The sequence below is a fragment of the Aulonocara stuartgranti genome, assembly GCF_965226115.1.
Source record: "Aulonocara stuartgranti genome assembly, chromosome: 7".
Lineage (NCBI taxonomy): Eukaryota > Metazoa > Chordata > Actinopteri > Cichliformes > Cichlidae > Aulonocara > Aulonocara stuartgranti.
The window spans coordinates 9,492,737-9,514,120 of record NC_138945.1 but is presented as its reverse complement, the minus strand read 5'-3'; the positions used below and the strand labels follow the sequence as shown (position 1 = coordinate 9,514,120).

Genomic DNA, 21,384 nt, shown 5'->3' with positions numbered 1-21,384 from the left:
AATTTTAATCTCCCCAATCAATTATAATGTTATGTTGGAATGTTGTTAAAGAGGGTCAAAAATGTTTCAACCCAGTTTGTTTTGCAGATTCTGTATAGCAGCTTTAATATAGGGAGGACACAACTTCCAGATTGTGAGTAAAATCAGATTTTTTTTCTCTTTGCCAGTTTAACAGTTTCTGTTGTGCCTGTCACTATTCCCTGTCTGTTTTCTTACCTGGTTCTTCCTGACCTTGTACTTTCTCCTCACGTTCCCCTCTTTCCTCTCTCCCTCTTTGGGCTGGCAATCATACACAAATAGATTGTATTCAATTAGATGAAAAATTACATTAATATGAAAAAAATTCTATTAAGATCACTAACAAAAAGTCCTCTCTCAGTGTATTTTCAACCAAAAGGCAAATAACCAAACCACATGAACATCTAATAAGAGATATAAACATTGAAACACTGATCCAACATTATTCTTGATTGACGGATCATTTGATTTTACACTTTTACCTGAATGTGGGTCCTTTTTTTGAAAAAAAAACTTCCTTATATCTATTATGAACCTGGCTGTCTCTCTGTACACACACACACACACACACACACACACACACACACACACACACACACACACACACACACACACACACACACACAAAACAGGTGTTCTAAGGTTAATGGGCATTCAGTCAGTTAGCTAGTTAGTATCCATGTCAAACAGGACAGTGGTAACAACAGCAGGCTGCAGACAATTTAAAGTTTTAGATTTTAAATAGGCTGTATACATTTCAATGGGAGCAACAGGACGGTCAAATGTCGCTGAATTTACTACAGAGCAGGACGGATTGTAGGGTAGCAAACATTGTCGGAAAACACGTTTTCAACACTGCAGGTTACCTGGTGTAATGTTTTTCAGCTAAAAAGAAACATGGTCTGACTCCTACCTAACTATATAAAGAGTAACTGAAGGTTAAATGCAGCTAATATGTCCTGTTAGAGATAGGGTGAGGAGTTTGGCTATCCAGGAGGGGCTCAGAGTAGAGCTGCTGCTCCTCCACATCGAAAGGAGCTAGTGGAGGTGGTTTGGGCATCTAACTAGGATGCCTCCTGGGTGTGGTGTTCCGGGTATGCCCTGGTGAATGCCCCCGATGGATATTAATTAAACTTGTAGTTGGATATAATATGATTAGAATTAAGCATAATTAACTATTAGCAAAACTGCATTCAGATAAACCCTGTTTTAAAACTCTGTATCCCTTTATTGATGAAAAGACTGGATGTTAAGTACTGTTATTTATATTTTGGATAAAGATGGGGGGATCTTAATCTCTTTGACAGTTCTTATGTTTGATTAGATCACCAGTGTCTAAGGAGGAAAATGAGAGACCAGGAGAAAAAGTAGGTGAAGTTACACTTGTTCTTGAACTCATTGGAAAGCTAAACTCAGAACTGAAAATTCTACTTTAAGAGTCCCTTAAGTTGAAAACGTATTTTGTGTTTATATAGAGTAGTGTTTATATAAAATTACATATTAAAGCTGTAACAATTATGTTTCTTATTGCAGTGATTTCTCTAAACCAGTAACAAACAAAAGCAAATGCTAAATCCTAACTCAGATTATTTTAACTGTACTGTTTTTAATTGTATGATGATTTACAAACATGACTAACCCATTTCTTTTGGTGAGTGTTCTCTATTCCCAATGGCAGTATGCTATCCACACAGTTTCAGCTTGAATCAACAACTTTTGGAGAATTTTTCTCTTTGCTGTTCTGTCATAAAACAAATGGATTGATGGATTTTAGGCATTCTTAACACAACTGAAGAGGTTGGTTTTACATCTAAATGAATTTGCTACTGTAGCATTATTTTCTAGTGTGTTTCCTAATCCAGCCATATTACGTGAAAAGAACTAGAAAGTCTTTCCTCACTGAGTAAAAATAAAAACTGAAAGCCACTTGGATGCTGGGAGATCTGACTTATGGCAACATGACTGCTTAATGATTGACCTAATACTATAAAAGAAAAGGGACATAGCTGAAAATATAGCCAAAATATAATTTTCAATCACAAATATCACATTTAGTATTAGCTTCAGGAAAGAAAAAGAAAGAAAGAAAGCATATATTTAATGACAGGACATTTATTGTGAATAAAAGCTCACATTACAATAAAGCTTGAGGCTGCTGGAAAAAAATGAGTTATGATTATCATTTCCAACTATGGCATAATATGCACATACAATGTATTTGAAATAAAGTAAATTATTTGACATGATACCAGCTATGTTTGATTTAACTTGCTCATTTATATTAACTATATAGAAAGTCACATAGTAATATGTGACCACCCCAATTTGCTACAAACAGCAAACAAGGCATATATGATGATGATGATTACTGATGGCTCTGGATTCTACATAGTAACAGAAACTTTAGGGTTGAGATCCTTTCTTCCATAAACTGAGCATTGTGTAATTCAAAAATATTTCAAAGCTTTGTAAAATCCAACTACAGTCCTGTCAAGGTTAAGGAAATTTACAATTCTCCAGCAAATGTCACTCACAATCTCGCTTTAACCAGCAGCCTGGAAAGTTTAAGTAATCAACAAAATAATGAAAAAGCAAAACAAAGTTTGGCAAACAGTGAAACAGTGAGTGAAGCAGAGCCTATTTAAAAGTTGTACTAAAGTTTGAGTCAAAATCTGTATCATTCTTTTCTTAAACTCCAGTAGGGATGTGGCTGTGTTTCAGCCCACTGGTGGAAGTTTGTGACAATGTTATTGACTAAATGTTTAAGCCTCCAGGTGCTGTTAAATGAATGTTTAATGTCAATAAGCAGGCTTTACATTACCAAAAGAACAAGGCTGAACACAAATGCTCTCTTAACAATCTGTAACTTTCAAACCAATTCCTCAAAATAATTCTGAAAAGAAGTATAAAACTTTCATTCACTTTAAGGAAGTTGTTAAAAGAAAAGTAATCTGGCACTACACAAACATACAAACCAATAATATGACTTAAAACATGAAGAATTTCAGCTTCAAGGCAAATAATGGCCAGGCTGCTCCTGGCCACAAATTTGACAGCAGGGGGGAGGGCTGCTGTTAACAACTGGAACCTTTTTTCAGCGCCACAAAATAAAAGAAAAAAAAGAAAAAAGCAGCGCTCAACAACAGCAGGTACATATCAATAGGCAACGCTCTATGATAGCAATCATGAACAGTTTGGACTCTTGAAAACAAACAAACCAAAAAAAACCTTTCACTCACAATGTTTTACACAATAACAGTCTATAGCAAATTCTCAAAGTACCCAGAAAATCCTTACTTAGGCTACTTATGCATGTGATCCTATTTTACTTTGCAAAACGTGGAGGGACATGATGCTGAATAATTTGTCACGTACAGTTTAACCTTTATCAGTTTTCACCACTCTGCTGCTACATAGACTAGTTCCAATTACCACTTCAACATTCCAGTCTTCTCCACTGTTCACTTCACATTAAATAGCTTCCTGCTTTGTTAAATGACATAAAACCCATCTGTTAATGATGTAATTTAACACAAACAATGCCATAAAGTGTTGGTTTCATTAACAGTAAGTTTGGATTGGAAAAAGCCAAAGTACAATGAACTGGCATTATTAAGTGAAATAGCCTTTGTAAGAGGAACAGGAATATTATACTAAATTTATCATATGACAATGTGGGTAATTCCATTTCTCCTCAACCTTCACTGGAAAATAGCCTGGATACACAAAAACTATTATTTGTGACTCTAGTATTTTATTCAAACTCATTTATTTGAAAATTTACCAAAAGAAAACATTGTTTAACCCAAATGTCCACACAGTGAAACAGCAAATATAATGCTAAGCATACAATTGTCATTCAGAGAAACTCATGTCTCATGATGATCAGCGACGCTTTTGGTAGAATCTATTCCAGGTACCTGTTCTCTTTTGGAAGCGACTGCTCTGGGAGACAGGGTGCCAAAGCTCTGTTTTACATACCAGTCTTCTGCATGCAAGTGTGCATAGGAAGAGTCTTTTACATCCACAATGGTTTTGTTTGACACGGGGCTTGAGGACTCATCATTATTCGTGCACCCACCCTGCAGTGTCATTGCGTGGCTTACATGCCATTGCTCAGACTGCTGGCTCCAGTCTTGCATGTTGGTGACCTGTACTGACAAAGGGCAGTGAGAAGCCTGTGTGCAACCAAAAGTGCTTTTTGTGGCCTGGTAGCATTCTCCCTCTGAAATACTGACAGGAGAAGAGGACTTTCCAGAGGATTCGTATTCGGGGTCGATTGCCTCCACTTTGATTTGGACGGTTCTGGATTTAATCCGCAGTTTATGGGGTAAAGCTGAAGAACTACCATCTGGCACTTTATGTGTGGAGACAATGATGCTTCTTGGGTCTACTACAAATGGCATCAACCCTTTGGGGACCTGCTGCTCATCCTCACCATCAGATGATTTGCTAACTGCACCATCATCCGAGCTCCTGGGTGAGTTACTAGATGACCTCATGATCTGCATGAATGATGCAGACTGAGTGTAGACTCCAGACAAAGGGCTGGCTATGCCAGGTTTGTAGAGTTCATAGGGACTACCTTGCTCTTGTCTATAGCTGCCATTCTCTCCCGGTTCCTGCTTGACCTCTGCATTCCTGCAGACAGTAAAGCTACCCTGAGTTGCGGTAAATGTCTTGGGCATATGAGGTGAATGCCTGATGACTGATATGCAGCTGCTGCGCAGGTGAATAGGCTCCTTTTCTTTGCTGGTAAAACCTTGGCTAGCATTGGGTGGAATAAACATTTGGTGGAGGTTAAGAGCGGCGGAGCTGGATAACCGTTGGACTTCTTGGGCATATGCTGTCGAGCTCACCAATCCAAACTTCAACTTCAATGACAGCAGCTCAGCCTTGAGGGAGGCATTTTCCTCGCCAAGTGCTACCAATTTGTTCTCTAGCACCATATCATTTATGCGTCGCTTCTCCCTTGAACGCTTGGCTGCTTCGTTGTTTTTACGACGCCTCTCCCAGTACAGGGTGTCTTTTTTTTCCTCTGGGATAAACTCCCTTTTCCTACGACAAGCAGATTTAGCCTTGAAAGGAAGTGCAGAGATTTTGTGGCTCAGGAGGTCTCTGTTGGTCCCTTGTAAAGCCACAGCCAGGCACAGGGCATCCTCTCCACTGTAGGACTGATTGGAGTCCACTTCTTGCTTTATTGATTGCATATTATTACTGTTTGCTACTGTCAGCATGCTAAAAGATCTTCAACTGTATACCATAATGCTTGTATCGAGCAAAATTAACTGTCACATGGAATTAATCCGCTTGAGTTGAAGAAATCTGTGGAATAAGACACAACAGAAATGTTTTTCGTCAGAGTTTAGTTGAAACAATGTCAAACAAGTTACCATGATACTTTAATATTTACTTGTGCTGATCAAAGATTGTATATTATCATCCACTTAAAGCTTATTCAGATTTTTGTGCTCTACACATAAAACATTAAGGCTGCAATTATGAGTCCAGTATATTTCTGAAAATACATTTGTAGAAGAGTAAAATGTGGTTAATAGGGAGAGTTAATATCAAGGTAATTACTTTTTAGTTTTGCTATTACCATTTCCTACTTTGTGTCAGAGAAACAAAGAAATCTTCATTAAAGTACAAAAAAAACATGAAGAAAACATATAATCATTTAACTTTCAGAAACTGGATTCCTTCAACAGATTTCAAAATTCATGCTGTGTAACAGATAAATATTTAAAGATGTCATTGGTGAATGTCATCTTATTTACCAATAGCCTGATACCAGTCAACAAGGTATATCAGTCAGTTCCAATGCCTGGCCAATAAATTGGTGCTTCCCCATGATTTACCTTGATTAAAATTTAAAGTAGCAGTTCTTTTGCACATGCCAAGCTTAGGAAATTGAAGTAAACAAACTTTTTTATTCAAAATGATGAAAATAGACATAAAGGCATGATATCACAAAAAATGAGAAACACGAAGCCTGTAACCTGAATAATTTCTTTTGAACTAGTCTTTCACACTCACTGCAGCAAACAGTGGTATTTAGAAGAGGAGCAGAAAGATTTTTAATTAGAAAAATTTATGTTTAGGGTGTGATACAGTTTCCTCAAATGTTTCTTCTTGACTCTGTGCCCTCGTTTTGTCCTTGACTTGGGTCTACATTTAGGAAGAGAGAGACATGACTAATAGGTCACAGACTTGTGTATACATTATAGTCTGGTAACTTTCAGACACTAACTTTGTGTGTTACAATTTGGTCTCCCACTTTTTAGAAGCAAGAAGGCGCTGTATCCCCGACAAATCCATTTGAAATACAGGAGAAATATTTCTCTTTTCATTTACTTGAACCCCTTACGCAGTCTACTACAGATTTTATGGTGCCGATGTGCAAACCCCAGCTGGCGTTGACGAACGCGTCCTTTTGTCTTTTTTTTAACGAGGCAACAAAACATCGTGCCTAAATTTGGATCATACATGATTAAAAACGGTGGCGATGTTATCGCAACGTGCGACACTTGGAGGGTGGGTGCTGACCGAGTGTTTGCTGCTGGTTCAGTCGCGACAAGCAGTACAGAGCGATCGACTCGGCGTTCCAGCACCGGGCCGTCAACGCGTCCTGTTGCCCCAGATTCCTTCATTGTGTCGGTATTATACAATAAGCCCCGCTCCTGCCATCCCGAGTGCCAGCAATTTCTATTGGTGCAGACATTATGCAATGTTTGCCTGTGTGGCAATAACAATACGGACCAGTGATTGCTCAGCTCTGCGTCCAAGTAAAATAGCTCTAAAATTGTCGACATGTGTTAGGTAGCTAACACTGTATGTAACAGACTTTACTAAGACAATGTGGGCATTCAACTCTGTACATGACATCATTGTCTTCGTTACTCATGACATTGGCGGCTGAAGCGCGAGGTCCATCTACGCCCTGAAAAGTAAACTGTTACAACATTACAGAGAAGAAAGCGTTACTTTGCTGTCCCGACGTGGACTGACCCATTCTGTTGTCCACACATCGACAGAAGCCACAGTGCTTTGATAATGTTTCTACAAGCCACATCACATTCTTGTGTTTCAACACAGTGTTGTAATCTATGAATCACTGCTACTGGTAGGCCCGTGTGCCTGAATAAAATTTAACATCTATTATACCGGTTATAACTATATATTTTTTTAAAAAGCACACACTCGAACGTGAGCTTTGTCGCACTTTTAACTTGGAAACTACCGAGGCTGTTATTACATTTAAAATAGGTTTTGTGCGAGGACACACAGAAGGTAGCCAGCTGACTGAAATATAAGCTAGCTAAACGCCCCTGTGATTTCTGGGCGTGTGATCAGGCACCATCCTCTACAAACCTGTACAACGCTTAATGTTAATCCCAGACATTTAATATTAACCGCAAATCAAAACTGTACCTTTTCTATCACCTGCTTGTGGGGATTGGTTTGGTTTTCCACCGCGTATGATGCACACAGAAGCAGCATAGGTTTTCCATCAGCTAATAAGGAAATGATTGTCAAGAAAATCCTACAAGTTATAAAGTACTTTGCTCTCCTCCCTTGGCTTTTTCCTTTCAAGGTGGCTAGTGACTCATGGATCTGTGTTAGTAGGTCAGTGGTTGAGTGCATTGGCAGCGTGAAATTAAATGACAGCTACTGCATCCAATCGGCATGCAGCATTTTCTAACTTTAGCCAATGACTCTTGGCTTCACCAGAGCTCAAATCTTATTTAAGAATGTCTGTCGTCATTCACAGTGGGAGTGAAGCATTTGCGACAATCGGCTCGCAGACCGTGCTCGGATTTGTCCTCATATTACGAAAACAAAATATTTCCGATGTATTTATTGCTTATACTACTTTTACCATGGCATAAATATGCACATTTACTCCCAACAATGTTGCAAATGGGGCGTACACTTCTAAAACAGCACAAGAAGCTGTAGAAGCTCCGTGCGTCTAACGTTTAAGGTTGTCACATTGGTTTATATTTATAGTCAAATTTAGCTACTACATAATTCACACTGTTTACGCACTGTTGCATTAACAGACTTAGGCCATTCCTTGATGTTCTGTTGTCTTTTAATGTAGGTATAAGTCTGTTTAAATTTTATTTCCACTGCTGAATATATGTCTTATTAACAAATTACATTTTAATTTTAATACTGTATATTTCATTTTGAAATAAAATTAAAAGTGATTTTAAAAAGTCTATTTCCAAAAAGGAAATAGTAGTAAATACGTGAAAAAAGATAACCGGGGTTAATACAGTTAATTTCAGCTGTTTGGTTGTAAGTATACATACACGTCAGTCCAGACGGAGTGGGGTTTTTTTTTTTTTTTTGGGGGGGGGGGGGTTGGAGTCTTGTACCAGATGCCATGATCAGCTGCCGAGACCTGACTGTCACTATACATATTCTATTTGTTTGTCTGATGCTCTTGTTGCACTGCTAAATAGGCTGTAGCCAACATGATTTATAAAGGGATTGTAAAATCTAAAAAATTACTGCATTATTTTACCTATACTCTTATTAAACTCACTTTCCTAAAAACTGATTGCAACTTCTAACTTGTGACGTAAATGTTATGCCTCAAATTTATTTCACATCATTCATGGGAGATATGTTTGATAAATGATAAGTTAACAAGTCACTGCTACCAGCTTAATCAATTCATTGGGGCAACCTGCGTGTTGTGCTGCATTGTCTGATTTGGTCATAGTGTGTAAACACCTCTAGAGGCCACTGTTGTATAGCTGCTGCAAACTGAACGTGCCCGTACCAGAGGTTATACTTAAAATGGCAGCTGCCAGGAAGTCTCTTTGGACATTTGTGTTCGCCCTTTATGAAATACATATGTTGTATTAATGCACCCGTGCATTGGTAAAATAAATACTAGAATAGCTGATACTCCCTTACAGAAGATTTATTTTGACCTTTCTAAAGCCTTCTTTAAAAATTAGAAAATAAAATGAAAACAGGCATATGAAAAAAAGCCTACTAGAAATACTTCTCTGCATTACATCCTAACACTTGGCTAAATCCTAATATGTAATTCTGGTTTAATAGTTTATTTCACTAAATGTGATTATGCACTGAAAAAGAACATGTTGGGTTTACTTAATTCAATAGTGGACACTGGTTGCACACAGATGTTTTGCTTTGGCAGGAGCTTAAACAACTGAGGTGAAGTTATTCATATTCAATAAACCTGTGCAATTTGTGTTGATAAAATATGATTGAAACATGCTTTGGTGAAGTAATTTGAGCTCTTGGATATTTTAATCCTTCAATTTTCACACTTTATTCCAATACTATTCAGTAACTTTTACCCAAATACTATGTTATCTTCAAATGACATGTTGGTATTACATTCTAAATACACAATTTTCCAATGAAGGCCTTATAACAGATTGTATTGTTCTCCTACAAGATTGTTGCCAGCATCCACTAGTAACCTTTCAAAACAAAAACGCTAATATCACTGCAGTGACAGTAGGTAAACCATGGGTCTCAAACTCACGGCTCGGGGGCCACTTGCGGCCCATGTCAGCACTACTTGTGTCAGGTTAAGGCTGTGTGCAGGCAGGAGTGGAAGTAGAAGGACCCAATGTGCAGACACTCGGAGGTGGAAAGTAGTGATGGCCCGCTTGAAGCTGACGCTCCGGAGCGTGTGTCGAAAAAAACAACACACTGGTTCAGAAGCACTGTGTCGAGGCTTGCTTCGTTTGGCAAAAGTCACGTGACCAGTGACGTCCGAAGCTTCATTACGCACGTAACTGCTTCGGTACCTGATTCAAACAGATATAAGGAAGTGAATCATCCACGGGATTCGTGGAGTGTGTTGATGGTGACAGATAGCGACGAGGTGATCATTCCACTGACAGATATGGAGCCAGCGAGGAAGAGAGGACGTTCTGGCGTGTGGGAATATTTTGAGTTGATTTTGCTCAATTCATTTTATCTGCCGAAGTGAAAAACTTGAAATGTCCAAAATCATGTTTTCATAATGGAAATATCATTACAGCATAAAGCTGATGAAGACTACAAAAATGTATTTGACACTATACGTACATGACATTGCTACACAGTTTAGAAAATCATTTTGTTTATTGTTTTTAGGTGATAGTCTGCAGGACCCAGGAATACCTGCATATCTACCAACTTGCAGTGTAGTTCCTGCACTCCACAGCCTCTTCTGTTCCATGCAAGTGGATTTTCTTCAGGGCAGGAGAAACTATTTCTAAGAAAAGAAACAGACTCAGCCAGCGCACAGTAACACTAATCCTCTTGTTAACTGTAAATAACAAAAGGGCTACCTTACATTGATCATGTTTTTACTTTGCAAGTTCTTGATTAGGGGTGGGTTTTGATTATCGCCTTTCTGATTACAATCCATGCTAAATTGAATAAAGTGATATTGATTCATTAAAATCCCGTGTCGATTTGTAAATTAACGTTATTATGCCTGAAACGCCAGCATCTCAGGTTAAACCTCACAACATGTCGTCAAACACCATGCAGCTAAAACAGTAACTGGGAGCAGGTTTACGGATTCTGCATACAAACGTGAACACAGAGCGCGGACCCGACGCGTCAGAGTCAGATTTTGATGTGTGGGCGGGTCCGCGCTGTGTTTGCCTCTTTTTTTTCCCGCTGGCTTCTGCAGCTGCAGGTTTCATAACTCTCTGTTTACATCTCTAATTAAGTCTCACATGTGTCAGCTTTCTTTTAATAGATACGAAATTATGGATATATACTGTTAAATGATCAGACTTGTAATATTTCTGACTGAGGCAAAACTTTCCAGATTCCAATCAAATTGAATCGGATCCTGTATCGAATCAAAATGATTCTACAAATCAGTGACGATGCAGCCCTACTCAGCTTCCTAAGCATTTTCCCTTTCCAGTTCACAATCAATCCCACCCCTAGGTCAAAAATATGTATAGGACAATTGGCCTAATCTAATATTTTGTATGAACCTGTCCAGCTGTCCAGTGATTAAACGACAAGTAGATGGAGGCAGGACTTCACAGCAGGGGCATACTCCATAATGTGCTGTGCATTATCATATGTATATTATATATATTGCTCACTTATTGTATTTACCAACATCAAGGAGTTATGGGCAAAGAAAGGCCACCATAGTGCATGTTTAAATAGGGAAAGTTTATTGATCAAAATGTATTACGCAGATACGCATTACATTTTTTTCAGCCCCCCAATCGAGAAAACAAAACCAATTACATGTTCAAAGCAACGGAACGGTGGCCCAATATCAGAGAGAACTCCACTCTTGAGTGAGCAGTGATAATTGAGCAGTCCGTTTTATTTTGCAGATTCAAGCTGCTCTTCAAAATTTTCACCACCAGATGTCACCGGAGAGGACTGTGTTGAAAAGCTTCGAGTAATGAACCGTTTTTCAATACAAGCTTCAGTGCTTCGGAAAGCTTCATTTGGCCATCACTAGTGGAAAGTAACTCAAAACTCAGCTTTTATTGCTGGATGGCAAAAAGTGGCAACCGTAACAAAAATCCAAATAAACTTACATGAACAGGCAGGCAGACCACACAGCATAAATGAGAGTAGATCACGGCACAGACACAAAGAAAGAGGGCTTAAATACATAGAGGGAGCAATCAGGGAATGGGTAACAGGAGGGAAACACAGCTGGGGCAAATCAGGCCTAACGAGACAAGGGGAAGCAAAACCAGACACATTAACATCAGACATGGACTTTCAAAGTAAAACAGGAAACCTTTTTTTTTTTTTTTTTTTTAAATAAATAGGACAGGGGGAATGAATGAGAGAAAGAGGGGGAGAGAAAGAAAGAAAACCAAAGGGGAGAAGAGACGGTGAGAAGGGGGGGGAAGAGAGAGAAAAAAAAAGAACTCCTGGGTCACCTGTATGGAGAAAAAAAAAAAAACAAACAAAAAAAACAAACAGAGGAGACAGCAAACAACAAAGAGCAACATAATAATAGAGAAAACAAAGCACCATCACAATAAACTAGCTAGCCATAGATATCAATATTTACTAAATAATAAACGATATTGTGCAGCACGCAAGAGGTAGCAGCCAAGAAAGCTTTAGTCCGCGTCTGTGAATACCCATGTGTGCATACCTGTGTGGATCAGCATGCTTGCATTCCAAAGGTTTCTCCATGTAATGATCTGCTAGGGAGTGTGGGGGGGCCACAGCCCCGTCCTCCAGGGTGTGAAGCGGGTATGGAGGAGATCAAAACTCCAGACATCCAGAGGCCCCCAGAACACAAGAGACCATGGAAGACCAACAGAGGGGCAGCCGCGCCACTGTTCCAGTAAGAGCTGAGGAGAGTCCCAGATGAGGGCTCGCCCAGCAGCCGCGGAGCAGAAGTCAGGGGGAGTTGCAGTGACGCGCCCGTGAGCTCCGCCGGCCCCCAGCTGCGCCTGAGTGACCGAGCCCCAGGCCGAGAGGCCGGGGGCACCCCACCTCCAAAGGGGCCCGAGCGAGCCCCAGGCCCCAGGCCCCGACAAGCGGCCGCCAAGGAGTGAGCCGGTGTGTACCCGGACGCCCACCCCCAGACACAAAGAACCACCAACACACCGACACCTGAGGGAGTCCGCCACCGGCAGGGGAAGTGGTGGTGGGTGGAGATAGGCCTCCAAACCTTGGAGGGCCTGAGGTGTCCCCAGAGAGGTGGCGTCTGATACCCAACCTGACATATAGACACAGACATACAGGCACACACAGACACAAACATCCATTCCCACCCTCATGCTCTCATATGCACTCACTCCACACTCAACCAACGTGGAGACAGACATAAAGAGACGCTGTACACACAATCACACTCCCCAAGCGTAAAACAGGAAACCTAACACAGACTCACAGGCAGGCACTATAACAAAGGGAACAGAGACATGGGACCAGGGCAGACACAGACACTGACTGGACGTGGGAATACAGCAGACAGGGGAGACAGCAACTAAGGAACACAGACAGAAAACCAGAACACTAAAACTCCAAACCCCACCCAGAGAACCTTAACTAAGAATAATCCTAAAACCTGTAAAGCAAAGCTAGAATATAATGAAATAGCAAAATCAAAGAACCAAAAAACACAAAACACTGGGTCAACGACCCAGGGACCCTAACAACTTGCCACTTACTGTTGACGTGAAGAAAGGAAATACAATTTGGCCCTTGAAGTTAGTTTTTGTTACGAGGGATTTTGTTGTTGAGTGCAATTTGAAAATAAGTTGTTTAAAAAGCAAAACTGTTTTAAAATGAGGGCAATATGAGCAGAGTAAAAACATGTTGAGGGATTGGCTGTCTTTGTTCAGTGAGAGAGTTATATGTAAAGAAAACAATTTTCACTAGCAGTCAAAAACTAATGTGTTCACTTATGTCTGCATTTTTATTTTGTTAAATATGGATAAAACTATTGTAGAAATGCTTCCACGTGTCTGGCCAGAAAGAGAGTATCTTTCCTTTTTATTTGTTAGTTCAATAACAAGGTTTCAGTTAGTTAAGAGTGAGAAGTTTTTTGCATTCACATTTGCAGTTTTGTTATACATTATTTGAAACTTAAAACAAACAAACAAAACACTACATTTTCTGAAAGATTTGTGGGTGTTTTCTTGTTTGTTTGTTTTTGTACTACTTGAACACTAAAGTGGCCCTCCAATGACATGACAGTACCAGCAGTGGCCCACAGCTCATTTAAGATTGACACCCCTGCTTTAAGGTGTTATTATGTGGATATGTTGGTTTTATTTAGTTGCTGTCAACAAGTGGAAGGTAACCTAATGTAGCCTGTTATTTCTTTCTGTGGCTCAGAAGTTGGAAATTTCAATAACAGTGCGTTATCCAATTACTCAGATTGTCAGAGGAGTTCACATTTCCCTATATACTCGATTAAAATACCCCATCTTCGATCCATCCCATACAGGTCACCCTGACAACACTGAGCAGTCCCTTCAGTGACAGGCTGCTGCTCCTGCCAGACTGTACACTGCACAACAGCAGTGAATGTACACCACATATGAACACACTGGGGTCTTTACATATATCAGTGTGCAATACTAAATACCTGCTACTATTAACACCCAAACACTGCACTATATTTCATTCTTCTTCTACTAGTAATCTGTATAATTGCATCATATATGTGTATATATGTATGTCTGTATATGTATGTGTGTGTATTTGTGTGTGTGTATTTGTGTGTGTGTGTATGTGTAGATAGATAGATAGATAGATAGATAGATAGATAGATAGAGTGATTTACATATACAAGTACATATCTATTCATTGTACCTGCATAGTCTATATTTCTTCTATTTTTGCAAAGCATTATTGCTGTTAGGTATGCTGCATGTGTTCATTTGTTCCTGCCTTGTGTACTCTGCTGCAGTAACTGTAAATGCCGGCAAAGCCACTTTACTTTGCGCGTTTATTTTGAAGAGTACCTTAGCACTTCCTCTTTTATTGTGTCAGACTTCCTGTTCTGTTCTCAGTGGAACGACACAAACACGTTGCTTCAGAGTGAGTAAAAACGTTAATTTGAAAATACTCATGCAAAATGATGTATTTTATTTATCTGTCACATGCTATAACTTTGAAAGTTTACTCAATGTGGTTGAATTCGTTTTTTATTGTATATGCATGTCATTTGTTTGTGGTGTGGAAAGACTGGCTAAGAGATGTGCATGGAGGAGGTTGGCTAGCTGATTCAGCATGATTAGCACCCTTGGAAGCAGAAAGAGGTTGGTTAATGATTGCAAACGATTGTTTCCCTGATATTAAACCTTAGTGCAGCATTCGATACTGTCGCCCATAATATCCTATTAGAGCGATTAGAACATGCTGTAGGTATTACAGGTACTGCACTGCAGTGGTTTGTATCATATCTATCTAATAGACTCCAGTTTGTGCATGTAAATGGAGAGTCTTCTTCACACACTGAGGTTAATTATGGAGTTCCACAGGGTTCAGTGCTAGGACCAATTCTGTTTACATTATACATGCTTCCCTTAGGCAGTATCATTAGAAGACATAGCATACATTTTCACTGCTATGCAGATGACACCCAGCTCTATCTGTCCATGAAGCCAGATAACACACACCAATTAGTTAAACTGCAGGAATGTCTTAAAGACATAAAGACCTGGATGGCCGCTAACTTTCTGCTTCTTAATTCAGATAAAACTGAGGTTATTGTACTCGGCCCTGAAAAGCCTAGAAATATGGTATCTAACCAGATTCTTACTCTGGATGGCATTACCTTGGCCTCCAGTAACGCTGTGAGGAACCTTGGAGTCATTTTTGTCCTTCAATGCACATATTAAACAAATATGTAAGACTGCGTTCTTCCATTTGCGCAACATCTCTAAAATTAGAAATATCCTGTCTCAGAGTGACGCTGAAAAACTAGTTCATGCATTTATTACTTCTCGGCTGGACTACTGTAATTCATTATTATCGGGATGTCCAAAAAACTCACTGAAAAGCCTTCAGCTAATCCAAAATGCTGCAGCAAGAGTCCTGACAGGGACTAGAAAGAGAGAGCATATTTCTCCTGTTTTGGCTTCCCTTCATTGGCTTCCTGTTAAATCCAGAATTGAATTCAAAATCCTGCTCCTCACATACAAGGTCTTAAATAATCAGGCCCCATCTTATCTTAATGACCTTGTAGTACCATATCACCCTATTAGAGCACTTCGCTCTCGCTCTGCAGGCCTACTTGTTGTTCCTAGAGTATTTTAAAGTAGAATGGGAGGGAGAGCCTTCAGTTTTCAGGCCCCTCTTCTGTGGAACCAGCTTCCAGTTTGGATTCAGGAGACAGACACTATCTCTACTTTCAAGATTAGGCTTAAAACTTTCCTTTTTGCTAAAGCATATAGTTAGGGCTGGACCAGGTGACCCTGAATCCTCCCTTAGTTATGCTGCAATAGACATAGGCTGCCGGGGGATTCCCATGATGCATTGAGTTTTTCCTTTCCAGTCACCTTTCTCACTCACTATGTATTAACAGACCTCTCTGCATTGAATCATATCTGTTATTAACCTCTGTCTCTCTTCCACAGCATGTCTTTATCCTGTTTTCCTTCTCTCACCCCAACCGGTCGCAGCAGATGGCCCCGCCCCTCCCTGAACCTGGTTCTGCCAGAGGTTTCTTCCTGTTAAAAGGGAGTTTTTCCTTCCCACTGTTGCCAAAGTGCTTGCTCATAGGGGGTCATATGATTGTTGGGTTTTTCTCTGTATCTATGAAGCGCCTTGAGGCGACTTATGTTGTGATTTGGCGCTATATAAATAAAATTGAATTGAATTGAATTGATGTATTTAAGAGACAGAAAGGTTGTCGTTAATTCATTTTATTAAATGCTGTAACATAAATAGTTTAAAAACTATTGATTTATGTCAATATCACTATTTGAGTTAATCAAAATAATTTTCTATAGTAAAATGTGAACATTTCTGCACTTTCTACTTGAATGTTTAATGGTATTTGTTTGTGCATCTTTATAGTTTTCACGGTGCCATATTGTCGGTGGTTTAAAGAGGAGAGAATAAAGTTGCATCAGTTGAAGCTCTCTGCGTCACGAGTGGTAATTCCAAGTGGGCAGCTACAGTAACAATTTGAATTTCCCAATTTATCTGAACTGTATCTAAACCCAGCTCATATCTGGCTACATTTTCTGCTGAGCATCCAAATCACACTGGACTGAAGTTTACACTGTATAATGCCTGATTTCTTGTAAATATTTAACGAAATATATATTGATAAAAATGCTTAACAGGCCACAGTGAACAATGGAAAATAAAATTTAAATAAATAATTAAAAACACTCAAAAAAACTCAAAAATATATATTTTTTTAGAGATGTCTTAACCTGGTTATGCTGTACCATCCAGATGAAGTCGTGAGCCAAAGATCCTTTAAGTTTCATCTAATGAACTTAGATGAAACATATGAGAAATGATCTGGTGTGAAGTAAATCGGGTTTGTATATATGTAGCCTCAGATGAGCATGAAACTTCATTTTTGACCTGCTTAATAGCAGTCTCAAATATTAAAGTATTAAATCACTTAACCAATGCAGCAGCTGAAATATGACACCAAAGGCCACTCTTAATACAGACAGAAGTCGGGTAGTCAAAAATCTCTTATTCTGCTTTTTGTATTCTGAACTTCTTGAGTGGACAGCCAACAATCCTACAAATAGACTAGAGGATGTGCTTGAAATGTTTGTTAAAACAAATAACTGGACCTTACTTGTTAAGCTCAATGTTCTGACTGTCACATGGAGTCTTTCAGGTTGTTTTACGTTTACTATCACAAATGAATGTTTTTTTCCCCTAATGAATATACATTTTAGGTCTAAAGTGTCTAAAATCTGCAGTTTTGGAATTTTTCATGTGGGATGACAAAATTAAAAAAACAAAGAAAAAAAACACTCCAAAAAAAAACAAGTGATACATGTCATGAAGGACTGAAATAATTTGATTCATAAGACTTTATTTGATATTCACACACACCATATTAACGGTTTCAGATAGTTCATCAGCCATATTGATCAGTCTAAGGCAGGTGGTTTTGTATGCTGAATAAAAATCCTGTCGACAAACGTCAAATGTTACGTACGGTTCAAAATGACTCCCGTACAAGACTGTAGTAAGGTCTACTATTGACCAGTAAGAAACCACCACACTCACACTGCAATGGGGTCCACAAGATTTAGTTTTCTTCCTCCAAGTCAGACTACAGGCTGAGGACACAACTCCGGCCTGGAATCCAAGGCCCAAAGCCATGAACTTCTTCTTTTTGCATGTTGTTGTAAGTTAAAATCCTAATAAAACATCTAATTATATATTTACCTGCTGACTGCAAAACAGCCACCACACCTCCGGCTGTCACTTCTCCTCCATTAGAAGCTGCAGCAGACGACATCATGCCTGCAGCGCAGGAGCCTGCAGCTATTCCAGCTGAATTGAAACCTGCAACTCCCAGAAGAGCAGGAGCAGTGACTACAGCACCTACTGCAGGAAGACAAGACATGTATCAGACATGGATCGGGCTTTGATTCAAATTAGTTAAAGATAAATAAACTGCTTACTTGCTCCTGCAGCAGTACACACAGCTGTCACTATAACACAACATAAGAACACACATTAACATCTAACTGGGCCATAGCTCAGCACACAGCTGATCAAGGATTTAGATCAAGTAACTGAGCTACAGAGAAGACGGGGAGGCTCTACGCTACGATGGAGTATTAGAGCCACAAGAAAAAAGTTGTTGATATGGACATTACTGTCCCACAACAAACTGCTATAATTACTGTTTCTGCTACAAAATTCCTTATTTAGATGAGTTAGTGAAACAAATTGATCAGCCATTGTGTGATACAACATTCAACCTCTTTATTGCACGAGGATGTAACCATCGATAACCTTGCATCTGTCCATTAGATCGTGGCTCAAGACTTGGCAGTTTGTCTTGTAATTGGAAGGTTGCCGGTTCAAGCCACGGCTCGGACAGTCTTGGTCGTTGTGTCCTTGGGCAAGACACTTCACCTACCGCCTACTAGTAGAGGCCAGAGGGCCCGATGGCGTGATATGGCAGCCTCGCTTCTGTCGGCCTGCCTCAGGGCAGCTGTGGCTACAACTGTAGCTTGCCTCCACTAGTGTGTGAATGTGAGAGTGAATGAATAGTGGAATTGTAAAGCGCTTTGAGGGTCTTGAAAAGCGCTATATAAATCCAATCCATTATTATTATTACCAGCCCTTTTTTTGGTACAACCTAATACTTATCACCACACTGCGTTTATGAGCTAAAACCAGGGAGTTTTAGCTCATGAGCTAAAACTCCTGGTGAAAAGCATTTTAAAGTTGTGTTCTGGTTATTTTAGCTCATGTTTCCTTCTTGCTAAAACCAATTCTGAAGTACGGTTTCACCAACTCAGATGATATACAGTAGCAACCATGGCAGCTTGCCTTGAGACAGCTGTAATCTCCACATTTTGACTTTATTCTCAAAATGATCGATAATACCTTTCTTAACTTTGCCCTAATACTACATCGTATTATCCTCACTGCAGCACAGTTACATGTAATTGTTTCAGGAAGAAACACTTGGTTACTGATCATCAGGATGCTTCACAATGAATACATGTATTGATATGTATTTATGAGTTTTAGAGACAAAAATAAATAAATAAGCAAATAGGTTTGTTAAATGCCCGGCTGTGATGGCTAAGGCTGTCACTGAAACACAAGAAAGAAAATAAAAGATCTCACCACAGCTCAGTCTGGAATAATTAAGACATTATCTGTAATGCTAGAATCATCAACTCATATAATGTAGAGATGATCTGAAAAAGGCAGCTGTACTCACACTGTATATACATAACACTATTTATTACATATTACTTACGTCTTGTATATTGTACATTTTATATATATATATGTTTTTCCTCATGTTAATACTGTCCATATGTACATAGCGCTGCAGAACTGTACCCCCCCCCCCCCCCCCCCCCCAGCATGTTTACACTGAGTATGAGATGCTCTGTACAACTGTATAGTGACAATAAAGGCATTCTATTCTATTCTATTCTATTCTATAGACCCATTGTTCCACTCAGGATGAGGAACCTAAGATTGGACTGTGTCTTAAACAGAAGTGAGCATCAGCTGTTATTTCCTGGATAATGAAAGTGAATGGGCGTCACTGGGTCTATGAAGTAAATAAACTTCCTTTAGTCATCATAGAACAAGTGATTGTGAGGCTGGATCTCAGGAGGTTGTGTCTGCATTATGTGTGTCCATTCTTTGGGGTGTGGTATGCAACAGAAGAAAGACCGCAGGTACCAATTAGTGTAGAATTTCCTCACATACTTGAGTCATACCTTGATTCTGGTTTAATCTTGTTAAGAAAAATAGTGAGAAACAGAAATGGAAATAAAATGGGTGAGTATAAAAGGCTTATCACAGCAGACACAAGAGCAGAAGGTGAGAGGAGTTATAAAAACAACCAACGTTTGAGAAGCCCTGGACAGGAGATCCTATGAAATGGCAGCACTGGAGATCATGACAAGACACATGTTCAGGAAAGTTTATTACACTGCATTTAATCCCAGTCATTTTCAGAGAGAGATTAAAGGTTGAAGACTGATTTATAACAAGTCCCCACACAAACATAGATAAAGCACTAAAAGTGCCTCACTGACGAGCAAGAAGTGCAATAAATAACTGAGAAGTGATACATGCTGTATGGGCGTCGCACATATGACGAGTTAGGAGTGAGAACGTGTTGATCTGTAGGGAAGCAGGAGACTGCTGTTATAGAGTGGATTGAGGATTTTTATTCTTTATTTCTATTTTTCAAGACTTTGTGAATTGTCTTTTTTTAAATAACTTGGCTTACCCTTTTTGGTTTTGTTAATATTGGCAATAGTGTGAAGTACTATTGTTGGGTTAGAATATATTTATTATATAGGTCATCCAGTTAAGGTAAATGTCATGTTTTGAATTGTTAGAATCTGATGAGCATTATTTTATTTTATTTTTTGTTGTTTTGTTTTTCTGTTTTCCCCCTGAGAGATTACCACCTTAACGTGGTCAGGCGGTGTGATGGCTGCAGTTACAGCCACACAGTGGTAATATCAGTGTAGAGGCTTACACACAACACTGCATTCACATTGGTCTTTCTTTAAATATAAGGTTTAATTTACAGGATAATAAATAACTGGTTTTGGTCTCAGTTAGGTTTTTGTGTGCTTTACCCCTTTTTGTGATTTTTGTGGGCTGATCAGCCACTATTTAAGTTTCCCCCGTTGTCTTCTTTAGTGAGGTCAGTTTGTTTGAGGTATCAGTATTGGTTGTTGCTAACTTTGAGTAGAGTTCTGTTATTTTGACCTCTTTTATGGGCACATATGATTTTTTTTTTTGTATAATTTAACCAACTATGTTGTTGGGTTAAGTTAAAAAAAAATGGGGGGGGGGGGGGGGGGATGACTGTACTGCAGTGGCCCTGAGAGGCCAAATGCAAACCATCAAAAAGGAAAGTTATGAGTTTAATGTTAAAATACGAGAGCGTTTCTCTCGTATCTGTCCTGATACTGCTATTTCATCTGCTATAAACAATAACCATACACTATTATTGCAATCTATACTACAGCTCAAAAGTCTGTAGAGAATTAAAAATGTCTTATTTTCTGACAACAGTAAAAATCGTTTAGAAGTTTTACTAAATTAATCAGAAGCGTAAAGAAATATAAATAATTAACGGTAACATTTATCATAAATCACAAATGAGATTTAGTGGAATATCTACTTAGTGTTGTTGAGACGTCGGTCTCT

General features: G+C 39.2%; 1 protein-coding gene and 1 long non-coding RNA gene across 5 annotated transcripts; one reads left to right on the top strand and one right to left on the bottom strand.

The window, feature by feature from the left end:
- Positions 1-2,097: 2,097 nt before the first annotated feature.
- Positions 2,098-11,631, bottom strand: nfil3 (nuclear factor, interleukin 3 regulated). 4 transcript variants are annotated; one of them, XM_082540121.1, is made up of 3 exons: positions 11,586-11,631; positions 10,183-10,276; positions 2,098-5,343 (listed from the first exon to the last, which is right to left on the bottom strand). In XM_082540121.1, exon 3 carries the CDS (start codon positions 5,253-5,255, stop codon positions 3,888-3,890), a length of 1,368 nt encoding a protein of 455 aa, XP_082396247.1. In that variant the 5' UTR covers positions 5,256-5,343; positions 10,183-10,276; positions 11,586-11,631; the 3' UTR covers positions 2,098-3,887. The 4 variants fall into 4 exon arrangements, with proteins under 4 accessions (XP_082396247.1, XP_082396248.1, XP_082396246.1 ...); XM_082540122.1 differs by lacking the exons at positions 10,183-10,276; positions 11,586-11,631 and adding an exon at positions 9,557-10,053; XM_082540120.1 differs by lacking the exons at positions 10,183-10,276; positions 11,586-11,631 and adding an exon at positions 7,465-7,701.
- Positions 11,632-14,398: 2,767 nt separating this feature from the next.
- On the top strand, positions 14,399-16,592 carry LOC309710589. The gene is made up of 3 exons (XR_014277759.1): positions 14,399-14,565; positions 14,712-14,786; positions 16,107-16,592. It is a non-coding gene; the product is annotated as an uncharacterized lncRNA (long non-coding RNA).
- Positions 16,593-21,384: the final 4,792 nt, after the last annotated feature.